The sequence below is a fragment of the Pyxicephalus adspersus genome, chromosome 5 (assembly GCF_032062135.1).
Source record: "Pyxicephalus adspersus chromosome 5, UCB_Pads_2.0, whole genome shotgun sequence".
Classification (NCBI taxonomy): Eukaryota; Metazoa; Chordata; class Amphibia; order Anura; family Pyxicephalidae; genus Pyxicephalus; species Pyxicephalus adspersus.
The window spans coordinates 146,790,800-146,806,586 of record NC_092862.1 but is presented as its reverse complement, the minus strand read 5'-3'; the positions used below and the strand labels follow the sequence as shown (position 1 = coordinate 146,806,586).

Below are 15,787 nucleotides of genomic sequence, written 5' to 3'. Positions count from 1 at the left end.
ATCCCGCCCTGGGAAAATACCAATCACATTTCAACCAATAATGGTCTCTAAAGGGATTCACTAACACAGTCTGAAATGAAAAAGTCTTATAAATATTTTATATGCACAAATGCAAACAAACGGTAGGAAGGTCCATAGGATGCCAACATACCCGTGCACAAGTTAAGATTTATTTCTGAGTATGTTATTTGTAGACCTGTACTCTCAAGAGACCATCAAGAAAATAAAGTGAGACAAAAATCGAGACACTGGACAGAATCATACATGGTGAGACTTTTCTACATATGCAGAATTTCAAAAATCACCCCAAACACAGATTTGAACCCACAGCCTCCTGGAGACCATAGCACAGACAAGCATTCCGGTGAAAGGATCTACACACACAATTATAAGCAGAATTTATGAGCAAATGAACATCAGAATGTGATGAAGAGAACACACAATATTCCTATATAACTCTCCTCACAAGTTTTAGAATGAACCTGAAGACACTAACCAATTTATGAGTCCGTTGACTTGACGAGATGATTTTTGGGATCCAGGGGAGTCACACACTGGTGTGGTGGGTGGATTTTGACACGCAACATTTTCAACAGACTGAGTAAGGCGGGAACACTATAAGAAAGGAGGTAAAAAGATTTCACAATGCAAGAAAATGGAAAGCAAAAAAACAAAAAAAAAAAAATATTCAACAATTTTACAGTGTGTACAAAACCCTTTATGAAAGCAGCCATTCCATTAGAGGCAAAACTGATGGAATTCTAACTAGCAAAGATGGGGAGGTTTCCTTTCGGATAACCAAAGAGAATTAACGGGGCTTTATAGGGCACATTAACATTTTTCTTCAAGAGTTAAAAAAACAGCTTTATTACAAATTATAAGGAGATCTATACCAGTGCTATTAACACTTTTTTATGGCTTTTTATACATGCAATTTGTAATAAAGATGTTTTTAGACATTAACTCTTGAAGAAAATTGTTCATTGTGGCCTATAAAGTCCCGGTAATTATCGTTGGTTATCTAAAAGGAAACCTCCCCATTTTCCGTAGTTCAAATTTGGGATGTGGCCAAGATAATTAGAAGTCTGAAAGGGGTCTAAACCAAATTATACATAGATAGAATTCTATGCCGTTCCTCATTTAATGCAACTCCATATGAGGTGCAGGTGACATTTATCAGGTAAACAGTACTGAAGTATGATAATGTGTCGGTACTTTCTGTATAAACATTAAAATACACAATGTTTCAGGAACATAAAGTTTTAACTGAAGTCTAATCATGTGTGTTATATTATTGAGTGCTTGGCCTTTGTTACGTTATAACACCAGGCAAACATTATAAATTGACACAATGTCCTGGTTCAGCTTGGGCTTCCCATATCTCATTCTTGTGTATCATACTGAGCAAGCCATGAATAGATGACAAGGGAAGCTGCAAAACTGAGCCAGGACCTATGGTTGCAACAATTCGCCCAGGGTTGGAATCCAAAGTTAAACAAGCACCAAAGCCTTTTTGAAGGAAAAACTGTTACCTCTTTGACTAACCTCCAACAGACTTCTGTGATCTTAGTTTATACTCTGGTCACACCAAAAGATGGTGCTGTGTCCTCATGTAAAGTGTGCAACAAACTTGGGAGACATTTAGTTACACACTTTACATAAGTAGACAGCACCATCTACAGGTGGTGGCCATTAAAGCATAAAAAAAGGTTAAAAACATCTAAAAACTAAAAAACACAAACACCAGAAGGTAGTAGTATTTGACAAGAGAGACATGCAAAGGTATTTAAAAAAAAACAAAAAAAAAAAAACTCCCTGGCGCTTTGGGGGATTTTTGTTTAGGCTCTAAACCATACAGACCATGTAGTTTAGAGCTCAGCTCTGAGCAGCAATCTTTATGATATAAGGTATTATATGAGAATACTGTAAAAGGATTACAAATCTTTTACAATAATGTAGCAAAGGTGCAACAAATCCGCTGCCATTCAACATAGAAATGCCAAACTTCATCTTACATTGTAAGCCCCTTTGCACACATACCGTATTTTTTGCCGTATAAGACGCACTTTTTCTTCCCCAAAACTGGGGGGGGGAGTTGGTGCGTCCTATACGACAAATGTGTTATAAAATAATTAAAATAAGATACTCACCCGATACCTGATCCTGCGTGTGTCTCTTCTCTCTGGCAGCAGCGTGTGTCTCCTCCTGGCTGCAGTGCAGAGCGAAAGAAGCCGGCACAGCGCCCCCTGCTGTTCCCTGTCCTAACTGCCGTACAGTGGAAAAAAAGCAGAGTGATCAGAAGGGGAATTTGAATGGCACATGAGTGATCAGAAGGGGAATTTGAATGGCACATGAGTGATCAGAAGGGGAATTTGAATGGCACATGAGTGATCAGAAGGGGAAAAATCTTTCGGAATCTTTTTTTTCTAGATTTTCCTCCTTTAAAATTGGGTCTTATATGGCGAAAAATACGGTACTTCTATTCCTCCTAGGAAATTGCTTGTATTTGTCATTTGCAGCCCTAATTGTAATGCTGCATAATAAGTTGGCTATTTTACACATGAAATGGAGCTTGTATAGGGAGGTAGTGCTTATATCACACCTCCAGCTTATCAGAGATTCCTATTTACTAGGAAACCATTGTGGTTGTCGACCTTCCCAACATTCTTAAAACTAAACGCAATGCTCTGATGCAATTTACCGGACATCTTTATCAAGCTTCTAACGAAGAGGTCTCTGGAAAGTAATAAATGTTATTTCTTCAGAATCAACTCTACACGACACACCTTACTATCACGTCTCCCTACAGCCTAATCATGTCAGTCAACTCGGCCAATCAATCATGGAACTTCATTTTTACAACTCCGCATTTACATTCATTTCAAGGAACTAATTAGCTAGCAACGTTTTACAAATGTATCCAAACTATTATTAAAAATAAAATCATTAAAAGATAAAAAATATAAATATCATTAAAAAACCACATTATGCACCCATTACACACACATTGTATTACAAGCTTTTCCATAAAATCCACAATTACATACATGTGGGCTTCATGCTGTTTCTCAAGCAGAGATAAGCCGTCATTTATTACAAGCTATGGATGGCCATTCAGCCACCAAGTCACAGATGACACCACAAGCTGCATAATGAGCATTCCACAAGACTTCATATCCAAGGATTAGCCAACCAACTGAAGAACTTTGAGTAGAGCAGGAAAGTCATTCCCCACTGGGTCCAAGTTCTGTTACTTCATTAGATTTATAGTCACACAGCGGAAGTCAATAGAAGTATCTAGCTGTGCTCTCTGGAATCCATTCTACTTATAACAATCGTTGTGTAAACAGAAAATGATGTTATACATAGAAAATATGGAGATCTTGTGCCATGTCAATGGGGAGGAGATGCAACTGGAGGACTCCTCACAGTAAAGGAATATTGAGGATGTTGGAGCAGGAACTGGGGTGAGTGAATTAAAGCATTGTAGGAATTACTGGGCTGGTAAGGTATTTGAGCATTTAGGAGTGATATATATTAGTGGGGATTTGGGCAAAGTTTTGTTGGGGTGTCCAGAGAAAAAAAAACAAACAAACCACAAATTCGCACCTTGGTAATCAACAGGACCCATGGTATTCCAAGTTATATAATCTAACATTACATAACAGTTCTTCAACAATGGGACTTCTTCACATAAGAAATTTACTAATTTGCCACATCATGATCTGGAATTTTACTCTAGAAAAGTTTTGACATCTAACCATTACAGTCCCCCGACCACCAACGTGGTGCCATATTGGCGGAATTGCTGCTCTCCTTTTCCTGGTTTGCAGGATGAGCGAGTGCCATGCTCAGGAGGTAAACTTAAAAACGTTGATGGGCGATATAAAAACTATCTTTGGTGCATCCCTCAATGGACAAAGATACTAGTAGACATTGTGACCAGCTTAATGTGTATGAAGGGGTAAAGAGATCCTACCTAATGGAAATAAAGCCAAATACTTATTTCCTGTAAACACAATATTTGGTAATGAGCACTTAGCCCTAAAGAAACTATAGAAGAAGGTTGTCGGCACTGAGGTGGCACGGCTATTTTACTGACATTGGAACCACACGGCTCATCCCATACAATATTCATCTTCACACCTGTGGCCATAGTCTTACAGATAAACCCAACTAGCAAAGCTCCTCTAGGCATTCTTTCACTTTTCTAAACACACAGATTACATTGTTTCTGTACAAAGAGAAAAAATATCTAATATGCTAAAATGCTATGTGATATCCTGCATTTGTTACAAAATGCGTTTCTAAAGTCTCCAACGTTGCAGACAGCCTAGGATTACTTGTATTTGTAGGCTGACATAAGGGGTATAGGATATGTTATTTAGAATAGACCGGTTACACAGAACACACAGTACTCGCCGTGTCAGCCCCGGCACACATTATGTGACATTACATAATAATCTTTTCTAAAGATGAATTTAAGCTTATACAATTCATGTGTACTCTCAGTAAGATTACTAATCATAGGATGAAACGCTGAATAAAGCATAAAATGAGTGATATATCTAAAGCAATGCGAAAGAAGAATAGCAAGGAGGAATGCATGCACAGCTCAGCGATTTTTGGACAGGCGGAGGAGTGTTTTATTGCAGAGGGGGTATTGTCCGTCCTTTTCTGCCACAACACCCTGCCTGAATGCATGAAGTGAAGAAACTTAAACATTTACCTGCTTACCTATATTCCCTGTAAAAGGTATTTTTGTGTTTTCATCCAATTGAAATGATCAAACTTGCAATAAATCAGTTTTGTATGACCAAAATAAATTGAATGACTCCAGTAATTTGGACAGATTATTCCAGACAACAAATACAACCAAGCACTCCAGTGGCAAACGGCATCAAGCACCAAATTATTTCCAGTACAACAAGATGTTTTACATCCTAAACTTTATTTAAAGGGGCTCCCTCTTTCACGAAAAAGTCTATCAAAGGACACTATACACACACACACAACTTTCCAGCAGTCTATGCACTGAAAACCCCACAACTTCCCAGTGGCAGAATGTTTTACACACGGGGTTCCCCCAATGCACAGTGGTTCCTCCAGCCTGCTTCAATATTAAAGCAGAATAAGTTGGAAGTGGAAACCCAGTGCTTGATGTAGGGGTAAAAGGCGACAGATCTAATGGATGGACTAAATACCTGCAAGCAAGTATACCATCAAACAGGATTTGTGTGCTGTAGTGACATAGTTGGTTCACTTAAATCACACTGCACCTGGTATAAACACAATCCCCAGTTATAAGCGAAACAAAAAAAACAAAACATTTTTGGCATCAGGAATTATATGATGCTTAGTCTTAGAATGAGGTAAATACATTATATGAACACCACGTAACATATTACATAAATGGGAGTGGTGCTGTGTAACATGGCAGAGCGCGGCATATCAACACAAACAACCTGCAACCCACTAACAAGCATGGTGGTGGACGGGTAGTGATTTGGACTTAGTTTGCAGCCACAGGACCTGGGCACCTTAAAGTCTATGATTTGGACTAACTCCGCTGTAAACAGAAATGGAGTCAAATGTGAGGCCATCTGTGCCTCAGCTAAAATTGGTTCTTGGACAGGACAATGGAGGGAGGTGAAATCAGGGTGTTGCAGTGGCCCAATTAAATTCCAGATCACAACCCAAATGAAATGTTGTGGTGGGATAGAGCTTTACATAAACAATTGTAAGCAAACTTTAATGAACAGAAGCAATGTTCATGCAAGACGGATAGTCATCCCGAAATCAAAGACTTCAAGTAATTGTACTAAAAAGGTGGCTCTATTAGCAAGAGTTTAGAACGTGCCTCAAGCAGGGGTTTCGTTATGTCCCGATATGTAAAACCTTTGACTTTAAAGTGGGCATAAATGATTCTCGTGTCTGAAGACATAACCCCCCCCCACCCCGCTACCCCCTATTTTTAAATGATCCAAAGGATAAAAAAAAAAAAAAAGAAGAGAAGTGTCATGCAGCATATGCAGGGGTAGCTGCACTGGGGATAGTGAATCTTTTCACTCTTATTTAACACAACAGGTGTGTACCCTGCATTGGAGGTCATTCACTGGCAGATGGCTCATGAAATTAATATTCATTCATATAATGATCAGGGCCACAGCACAGACCGGAACTAACCAAGGTGAATGTGTTCAGAAAAGCAGCAAACATTAAGGGAAAGTGAATTGTTTTGTCTACATTTCACCAACTGATTCATAACTGAAGGTGTGAAAACATACAAAACCACACAGACTCATGTTACACACATTGTACAGAAATCCCAGAGTTAAAAGCAGAAGTTGCTTATGGTTTTCCTGGTGGTTCTAGAATTGAAACCTCAGAAGAGTCTACAGCGATTCACATCAAAGAAAGCAAAGCAGAGTTCCCCCGAGATCAGAAAGAAAGTTAAAGAAGCAAAATCTGGAAGACCAAACCAAGCAACTTAATGTTCATAGGATAAGTCATGTATACATCCATGGAATTGTAACGTACAGAGAATAATGGGAATGTAAACAATGTGCCTGGATGTGGCTGCAAAAGGAAAATAGAACAAAGAGAAAGAATTGTGAGAAGAAAAAACAAGACAAAAAGCCAAGGGCAACTTCTAAAGAGATACAGACTGAACACCAAGGTCTATAAGCAGCTTATCGCAGCGGTCAGTTGGCACAGTGGAAAAAACAAGATTACTACACAAAAAAAAAAGTAAACTAGTCCGGTATAAGCTTTTTGCCCTGAAAATGTCATTAGAAAAAGAATCTCGAGTAATACCAGCAGATGGCGCTGTCCTCATGTAAAGTGGAAGCTCTTGCTATCAGACAATATTAGCGTTTGTTACACACTTTATATGAGAATACAGTGCCATCTACTGGTGGCCAGCTACCATACACAAAAAAAATTGTATGAAAGAGAAGAGATCATAACCTACTCAAAATGATAAAATGATCTAAAAAGGTTGGATTGAGAACATGTACTCAAATTCCTTTTCCCCCCCTTTTAAATAAATGCTTTAAAAGCACCATGGACATAATTCAGGTTAATTTTACAGATTGGCATTTTTGATTGCTGGAAGCAATAGCCATATTTCGTATCCCAAGTACCCCAGTGAATGTAGTTTTCTTGCTTTTATTCAGATAAAAGTAAGATACCCCTGTATATGCCAAGTCAGAGTTGCATTTGATAAAACAGGGGGGTGAGTATGGCACATGGCTAAGGCTTCACTGACAGGAACAACCATTGGACCAAATATGGAAGGGATAGACCAGAGGTGGGCAAACTTTCAGTCAGGGGCCACATTATGGCCTAAAATTTGCTAGAGGAGTCAGCCTGATGGGAGAGTGGGTGGTGTTATGCCATCATAATGCCACTGAACGTGATGTCATGATTGCAAAACCCCATCCACTCTACCATCGCAGATCTGAGCCTGTGATGGGATAGTGGGCGGGTGGCATGCAGGGACAAACAGGGGGACGTGTTCCATGGCTCTGGCTGGTGCATCCCTCAGCAGGGTCCTTTTCCTAAACCTGCTCGGGGTGGCACCGGCCAGAGCCGCGGACCACACAAAGGGCCAGAGAAACAACCTTATTGGACGGTAGTTTGCCCATGCCTGGGTTAGACCATCTTTCAGGCTTCTATTTTTGTATCACATCCAGGGTGTCTAAAGGACAGGGAAAAAATTAGCCTTTCCGTACTCCTGAAACCTCCAGTTGCTTGGTTGTTTGATTCACTGGCTTTGATACTGTGGGTGCACAAAGCAGGAATACATTTTAAAGTACGAGTTCTGACTTCATACTAAACTACCTAATCATCATGGTTGTTCCTGGCAAGTAACTCAGATTTATGGAATTTATTACAACCTGTCAATGGCAGTTTTTCCTCTTAGTTTATGGAAAGATCTCCACAGCCAAGGCATAAACAAACTGCACATGAAAATTATGAAAAGTACCTCCACCAGGCACAAACTCCTCACATTGATAGAACACCTAAATGTTATTTACTAGCAGACATTTCCTTAATGTTCCCCCTACAGGAAATCTATCAGGTCCCTAATAGGTGTGAACAAATCACTGGAACATACAACAGGTGTACAAATGTACAGGCCTGTAAAATACAAACTTAAATGAAGATGAAATAATCCAAGAGTGTTGTTCATATGTTGTCCAATGCAAAGTAGAAAATCTGACTTTGCTGGAAAAAAATCCCCAACCTTTTGTGGTGACCGGCTTACCTGCTTTTCTAAATTCTGTGGAGGAGGGGTGGGAGTGTTACACAAACTGTCACATGGATTGTCCCCCAAGGGAGCTTTTGGGGTAGTCTTGGGACATGAGGAAGGCACCAGATTGCCTCTTGCATTGAGCACCACCGAGGAGCTGGCTGTCTGCCGAGTAGTAGAGTCTTCACAATGTGGAGAATCCCCCAGCACAACACTTCCCTGTAACAAATCAGTGGGATATATTACTTTACTATGAAGCTCCGGACCCAGTAGCCATTAATAGCTTGTTGAGCTCTAAATGATTGCTGTATCCTCTTGCCTGCTAAGCAACAGGATCAGGTAGTTGTAATCAATTTGATGCATGCACTAAACTTGATGCAAAGAACCTGTCATTAAAATAAAGTATATCAGATAAATTGTAAAAAAAAAAAAAAAAAAAACTAAGCTTTTTTTCAACAAACCAGTCAGTGTATCAGCTGCTTTGCTATTGCAACTATTAAATATCGAGGTATAGACAGACCAATCCTCATGACTGCATTAACCAGGTTAAAAAGCAGCTACAAAACTTTTGCAAACTAATTTTATTTTTTGATATTGCAACCAATGTTTTGTGGCACAGAGGTCATCACCATGCTTTCTGCCTTAACAAGGTCACCTGTGTACGTTTTATGCGTGTCCTAAGATGACTTCATTACGCTCAGTTTTGTGCGGGCACCCTGCCAAAACAAGCCCACAACCCTGGGTGCTGCCAACATGTATCCAGGACACAGCAGGACTCCAGCTCATTAACAAACACAATGAAGGGAGTAGCCGAACAGGAGCTCAGACAGGAAGCTGAAGAAGCTCCACCATTTGCGTGTAAACAAGCCCTGGAGCTCATTATATATACACAGGATTAGTTACTAAACATCTGACTCACTCTGTGGGCTGGCAGTTCAAAGATCTCCTAAAGGAATAATGATGTTCACATTAAAGTTGCTCATTTTTAGGGTAGGCGAAAATGCTGGATATGGATGATCACCCATGGTAATTGTAAATTCGGACAATGGCATTTTCAGTGGGTAGAAGAAACCATATTGATGTTGGGGCTAAAGGAAACAATCTGAAAGCAGACAATGTATTACAATGCAAAGGTTAGATGAATCTACTGCAGAACTTCTCCATCTCTACCTCAAAAGAGACAAAACGCTCCTTACACGTCAGGGAATCATTTTGTTCATTTTGCAAGTCTATCGGAAACTCAGTCTATAGCTAAAGTCTATAGTTAAAATATAGTGCACAGAAGATCAACCACCACATTCAAAGACTGGCAGATGTATACAAAATGTTTTTGGGTGTCGATGCAGAGAAATATTTACTACGGTCATTTAATTTACAACTTGATATAGCCAGCTCCAGTATCATATGTATTTCTCCTGGGGACCAAAGCAACTATTGCATTACATGTGCCATGTTATTTAAAAATAACTTTACGATTACTTTCTTCTGATACTGTCGTGCAAAAAGTATTCACATTTTTACTAAAAACAGAAAGATTCAAACTGTAATAAAAATTCATCAAACTGTAAATAATAAATTCTTTCAGCACCACGGACCCAGAATGAGAATGCAGCTTAGGTGCACAGGTAATGTTACTCCAACTTGTCTAGCACTCAGCTGTATGTATCGGACTGAAACCACAATATCAGCTTTATATGCAGGGAATCCGCAATCTTTACAAGTTCAGCAATGGCAGCTTACATCTTTTCTCAGAAAAGCTTCACTTTATTTCATCAGAGATTGTAAGCGCTTCGGGGCAGGGTCTTCTCCTCCTTTGTCACTGTCTGAATTCGTCTAATGTACAGCGCTGTCTAATATGTTGGCGCTATAAAAATCCTGTTTAATAATTGGAAATAAAAAAGGGTGGGGAGGGTCTTTAAACCGCAGTAGTGTCCAGAACAGTGTGGGAAATGTGGCTGCCAAATTTGGGGCCAGGAAGTCATATAGAAAATGCCTAATTTCCTGACTAGAGGTTATCAAGAATGAAAAAGGACGATTCAGGAACAATCATGGAGGATCAGCAACACATGGGCAGTGTTCAACCCAGAATTTGTGGGTGGCAGCCTTTGTATTGTGACCCAACTCTAAAATAACAGCAGCCGGTCGGTTACTGAAAAATGCCGGGTGGTGCGCCTGGCTAAAAGGGGCTGGGGAAAACACTACATGGGGAATTTTCTAGGCAGGCCATCATAAGAAGCCCACTCCATTCCAGTCCGACTGGCATTCAGCTATCAGGCGATTTAATAACTTCTCCCAAAATCAGGCCACAGCTTGAAGCACTCCTCAAAAGTACGAGCAGATGCTGCCATTTTTAGGAAGTTATGTAACATACTTTGCCGGCCCCTCCCACCATCCATGAACTCTCTGAATTCCATTGAGAAGCAAAAGGACCAAATGACTTCACTGTGTCTAATATTCAAGAAAACCAGGGATTTAAATGTTTTAAAACAGGAAACGGGAAAAGAAAATTAGCAGAATTTACTTCAGCTAGTGGAATTCTAAAGTCGGATCTGTAGTATGTACATTTAAGAACGTCTGTCCAATCCTGAAGAGGTTGGATGTCTTACCTTAGTGCAACGGATTTGCTTGTAGATTTCTGTCTGTTGTCTTATCCGAAACTCTAGGTCAGAAACCTGAGCCTGCAACCAGGTCCACCGACAGATAATGGCTGCTCGCTCCACTGCCCACCTCCATTCTGAATGCCGGTTAGACCTGTGGAGAAATATGGCCTTCAGTTTTCTATTCAATCTATCCTCTCGAGACACAGAACTAGAAAGTAATTTATACATGAATGATGTGAACAGACATCATGGAACTGTCCGTACTTAGATTAGGTTATTACAGAAGTACAGTTATGTCCCTGTATATCATTTCTATATACTGTGCTTGTAACAATACATCACAAGGATACTAATGGCAAGCTACAAGACAATTTATCTCCCATTGTTTATAATCTATAGCAGTACAAAAACCTTATACCAGCCACACAAGCAAAAGGTGAAGAAACTGCTGCACAATAAACCAGAGAGGCTCACAGCTATCCCAGGGCTGTAACGCTGCATTCCTTGCACACTATTTCACCTCATGTCATGTTTACACCATTCAGGAAACTAGCCAATATTTGTCAGATTTACAAAAATGAAAAAACAAAAACCCAAAGAATCCCACTGACCGAGAAAAAAAAAAAAATTATGCTTAAAGAAAAGATCTCTGCATGGTTTCTGACTTGGTTCTTTCACACATTATGGGAGTTTCCATTTCATGAATATACTGCAGTCACAGAAAGCTTATTGTAAAGTCCAAGAAATAAATGCAGTAACACAGACTTTGTCCCACCCTTAGAATGACCTGGGCAGTCTGAAATTTAAATATACTGAAAGTTTCCTGCAAAACAACATTTATACTTACCTCTGGCAGCCTCGTCTCTTAACTTTCCTCACCTTTCTGCACTGCAGCCTTGACAGGTTCCTCCGATGTGCACATCGCCCAATACCTACAAGAATTAGAAATCTACCACCAGCGGTCTTTCCGCCACATCTCAGAACCAAAATACCCCGAGTCCAAGTCTAGAGGAAGCAGTAAGCCATCTTTTCTTTCATGTGACAGATATGGCTACCAGCCTGCAGCATTTTCACATGGAAAGCAAAAGGCTCCCCCACAAAAATATTGCAAAGAGAGAACAAGATAGGCAAGTATTAGGGGGGTCAAAAGACTTCACGGCACCACTATGTTAATTTGGACAGACTGAAAAAGAAAAAAAAAGAAAAAAAAAAGGGGGGGCAAGCAAAAAAGAATACCTGTTTATAAATAACTAGGCGTGAATGCGACTATACACTTTAAAATGTTATTCAGCCATTATGCTGGTCCAGACTACAAATTTCTCCCATGATAATCTGAGGTTTGGGATGAATCAGCCTTTATGATAAATCCGATACATCGAGTGACCAGGCAGTGACTTCAGTTACATTTTGCCTTTAAAGCCGCCATATCACCCTCATTTACCACAGCTGCCCTCGCCTTTAATGCCACATCTGATAAAGGCGATGTCCCGCACAATAAGGCAGAAAGTCAATATGGATGGCTAGTGTGAGGGTGAAATTACAATACTAATCCTAGCAGTTCTGTTTCCTGGAAAGAGCAGAGACGTTATAAATAAACCAGAAAACGTTAGACGTATCAGTCCTTTGTAACGAGTCTCTGGCTTCATTGCCTCGTGTGCTCTCCGATCATTGAAGAATAATACAGGGAGGCGTCAGATCTAACTCATTGCCTATGCATTGCAACTTGTCACAGATATTCAAATACACAGCCCATCCTCACGCCGATGTAAAAGCCGATTGTCCCACAGCAAATTTCTCAAATAAAAGAAATTAAATATTTTCAATGCAATCTTTCATTTACTTTAGCTGATTTCAAAGCACAGATCCTCTTGGATCCCTCTTTTCCATTGGGAGGGCCCAGCTCCAGGATTTCCATACCTCCCTGTAACACCTTTCATGTAGTTGGAGTGGACGAGCAAAATGTAACGGTCACCTGAGTGACAGCACCGAGTTTGGCGAGGACACGGACCTCCCATCCAAGATGGCAGCAGCTGGGTCTATGGACGTCTACACAAGGCCAGCTTTTACAGGTACATAAGTCTAAAATATGTTACAAGTAACTTTGTGGTAAGATTTTTGTTGCAATGACTGGTCCGGTGACATTATTTCAGACAAAGTTCTGTAAACACATGAATGGCATTTATTTATACCATTTCTCCTTGCTACAAAGTCTGGATAATCTCTAGGCGTCCAGTACCAGATAAAGGCGGCGAGGGGGTTATTGTGAGACGGAAACTAGAACTTTCCCTGCCCAACTTCTGCTTGATAAGACAATTTCTAAGACCTGGAGGGTTCAGTGACCAAAGAATTATTACAGAGAATGTAAGTTACACATCTACCACAAGATTTTATGGTCAGCAAGATAGTTCAGGAAGAGTTCTGGATCAGATCTATCAGACATGCTTTTATCAGTGTAATGCCAGGTATTTCTTCCCTTCCAGAGATCATACACGCCCTGACAATGCCTTCACCTGCTCATCACTCCAGAAGGATGGCGCCATTTTGATTCAGGAATCTGGGGACACCATATACTTTTTAAACTGGGACATCCAGCCTGCAACAGGCTAACATCTCTGCAAGTTCAAATCTGACTGGAGATTAGGGATGGCATTGTAGAGGCGAATATATCTATATGGTTGTATTATTTTTATAACACCTGTTATCACTGTACCCCAAGGTATTGAAAGATTAAATTTACATTCTACAGAAAAGCTAGAAGAAAATTATTTATATAAAGCAAAACAAATGCACGAGATGAAGACAGGCGAGTCTTGTTATTTCATACAATTTAAGGAAAGGAAGTTGTGTTACTGATAACTTTAGGTCAGATGCATGGGAACAATTCTCCATATTGGTTTCAGTTTAATAATGCAGAGATCCCCTTTAATTTATAAAAAAAATCAATAACTACTGCAAAACAACCTAAATATGTTTTGCCTAGAAATTCACCAAAAGGTTTAGCAGGCACAATGTAGGAATGATTGTAAAATGCCCTAAAGGCTGACAGGTCACTGCCCAATGGATTTGGGTAAAACCATCAGATTTTACCTTAAAGTAACATAACTGAATATTTGGCAGTAGCTGCGTTTTGAAAATAAATCTGAAGACTACAGATTAAACCTTTTATAAAACACCTGAACACAAGCTCATCAATCTGACATATACATATATAAATATATATAATAAATGGCGGCAGCAATAGGTCAGATATTACAGACAAGCCAGGGAAAGTCACCCGGAATTCTCACAATTATAATTTTACAACTATTATACAAAGGGATTTACAAACAGAAGATATTTCTATTTCAACCTTCCAGACAGAAAAGTTATTTATTAAGCAGAAGGCAGCAAACAAGCTGCTGCATCCCTAAAGGGATTTCAATCATTAGCACTGCGGTGGAAAGTCCCTGCATGTAGATAACTTACAGTCCGTGCTGACCGGAGAACAAATCCACAGAATTGGGATAAGTTAGAGTAAAGCTAAACAAACCTCCCCTTGCTGCCATTAACATCTTCAGGCGGTCATTTTATAGCTTTGAGATATCAATGCAAAGCCATAATGACAACCCCTGCACATGTACACTGGAGTTCATTCACTCAGACACCAAGGTGTGCAGAGAATGTACACGGAGCTGGGCATACCAACCTCAGGGAACATTCTATATTCAGCATATCTATCCTGCAAAATACTTCTGTATGAAATATTTTTTAGATCTAAATCCTCCTTAAAGGACAACTTTGCTTTCAGTGAGGTAATGTGTTATTTTCATATCTGTTCCCGAGGTTCTCACCAGTTATCTCGGTGATGTCGCTCAGTCTTTGCATGCAGAATATCTCAGCAGTCTCTACTGTCCATACACACAGTGATCCCACAGTCCTCTGGTAACCCAAACATGGCAGCCACTGGACATCTGGCAGAGCTCAGACTATCCGTAAGGCAAGGTGAGAAACTATGCCAGGTATACTAGGGGTATATTTACTCCAATAAGAGTGCAGATGCCTTATTAGGATGGGCGATTTATGACATTTCAGTGTCCTTCCCGGACCCTTTTAGCCGAGCGCACCACCCAAGAACTTTTCAGTAACCACCCAACCATTTTGTTGGCAACTAAAGTTGGGTCACAATACGGAGACTACCACCCACCTAGCTTAAAACTGTTTGCTACATCCTGTACACGACATTATATTGAGCGAGGATCAGTATGGGTCACGCACATTATATACCCTGCTCAGAGGTGCTGCATGCTGATCTTTTCTGGTTTTATTCAATAGAAATCTACACAGTTTAGACTAAAAGCATATTATGGGGCTGCCCAGTGTTATCTTTGCTTTTGGGATCAGGGAACCAAACTGCACAGACTGAAACTTACATTCAGTAAAGTAGAATAATTACCTGGTCAAACAATCAAAATATGGAAAACCAAGAAACTAAAACAGCAGTCGTCAACCTTTTTGGTCCTGCGGAGCCGGTTGTCAATCAAAGGGGAGGAACCTCCCCCATAGTGATGTCATAATGTCATAACCCCGCCTACTCTGCCATCACAGATCTGAGCCTGTGATGGGAGAGTGGGCAGGTTGTGTCGTGAAACACAGCGCGCCCACTTCCCTGAGCCTGGGATTTGCACAGGTGGTGGTCCGCGGCTCTGGCCAGTGTGCCCCCCAGCGGGGTCCTTCTCCTGACCCCACTCAGGGGTGCAAAGGCCAGACCAAAATCCAGACCACCAGTTGGCGACCGCTGAATTAAAACACTTGATAAAAATATTACCCAATTATCCTAAAATGCCTAAAGCCATTTTCTAAAATCAGCCTTCAGACTGATAATAGTCTTGCAAAAATTACGGCCACAAACATCTCATTAAATTCCAATACAATCTGGGTGCTGCTACTTGTA

General features: G+C 40.3%; 1 protein-coding gene across 2 annotated transcripts in view; it reads right to left on the bottom strand.

Moving 5' to 3' along the window:
• Positions 1–15,787, bottom strand: part of LOC140331784 (KAT8 regulatory NSL complex subunit 1-like) — a 36,211-nt gene that overhangs the window by 12,527 nt on the left and 7,897 nt on the right. Inside the window, exons 2-4 of one of the 2 annotated variants that reach the window (XM_072413061.1) lie at positions 10,864–11,008; positions 8,273–8,476; positions 497–615 (exon numbers count right to left, since the gene is read on the bottom strand). In XM_072413061.1, coding sequence (XP_072269162.1) covers positions 497–615; positions 8,273–8,476; positions 10,864–11,008 — 468 coding nt within the window. The remainder of the gene's footprint in view (positions 1–496; positions 616–8,272; positions 8,477–10,863; positions 11,009–15,787) is intronic. The other variant, XM_072413062.1, reaches the window with a different exon arrangement.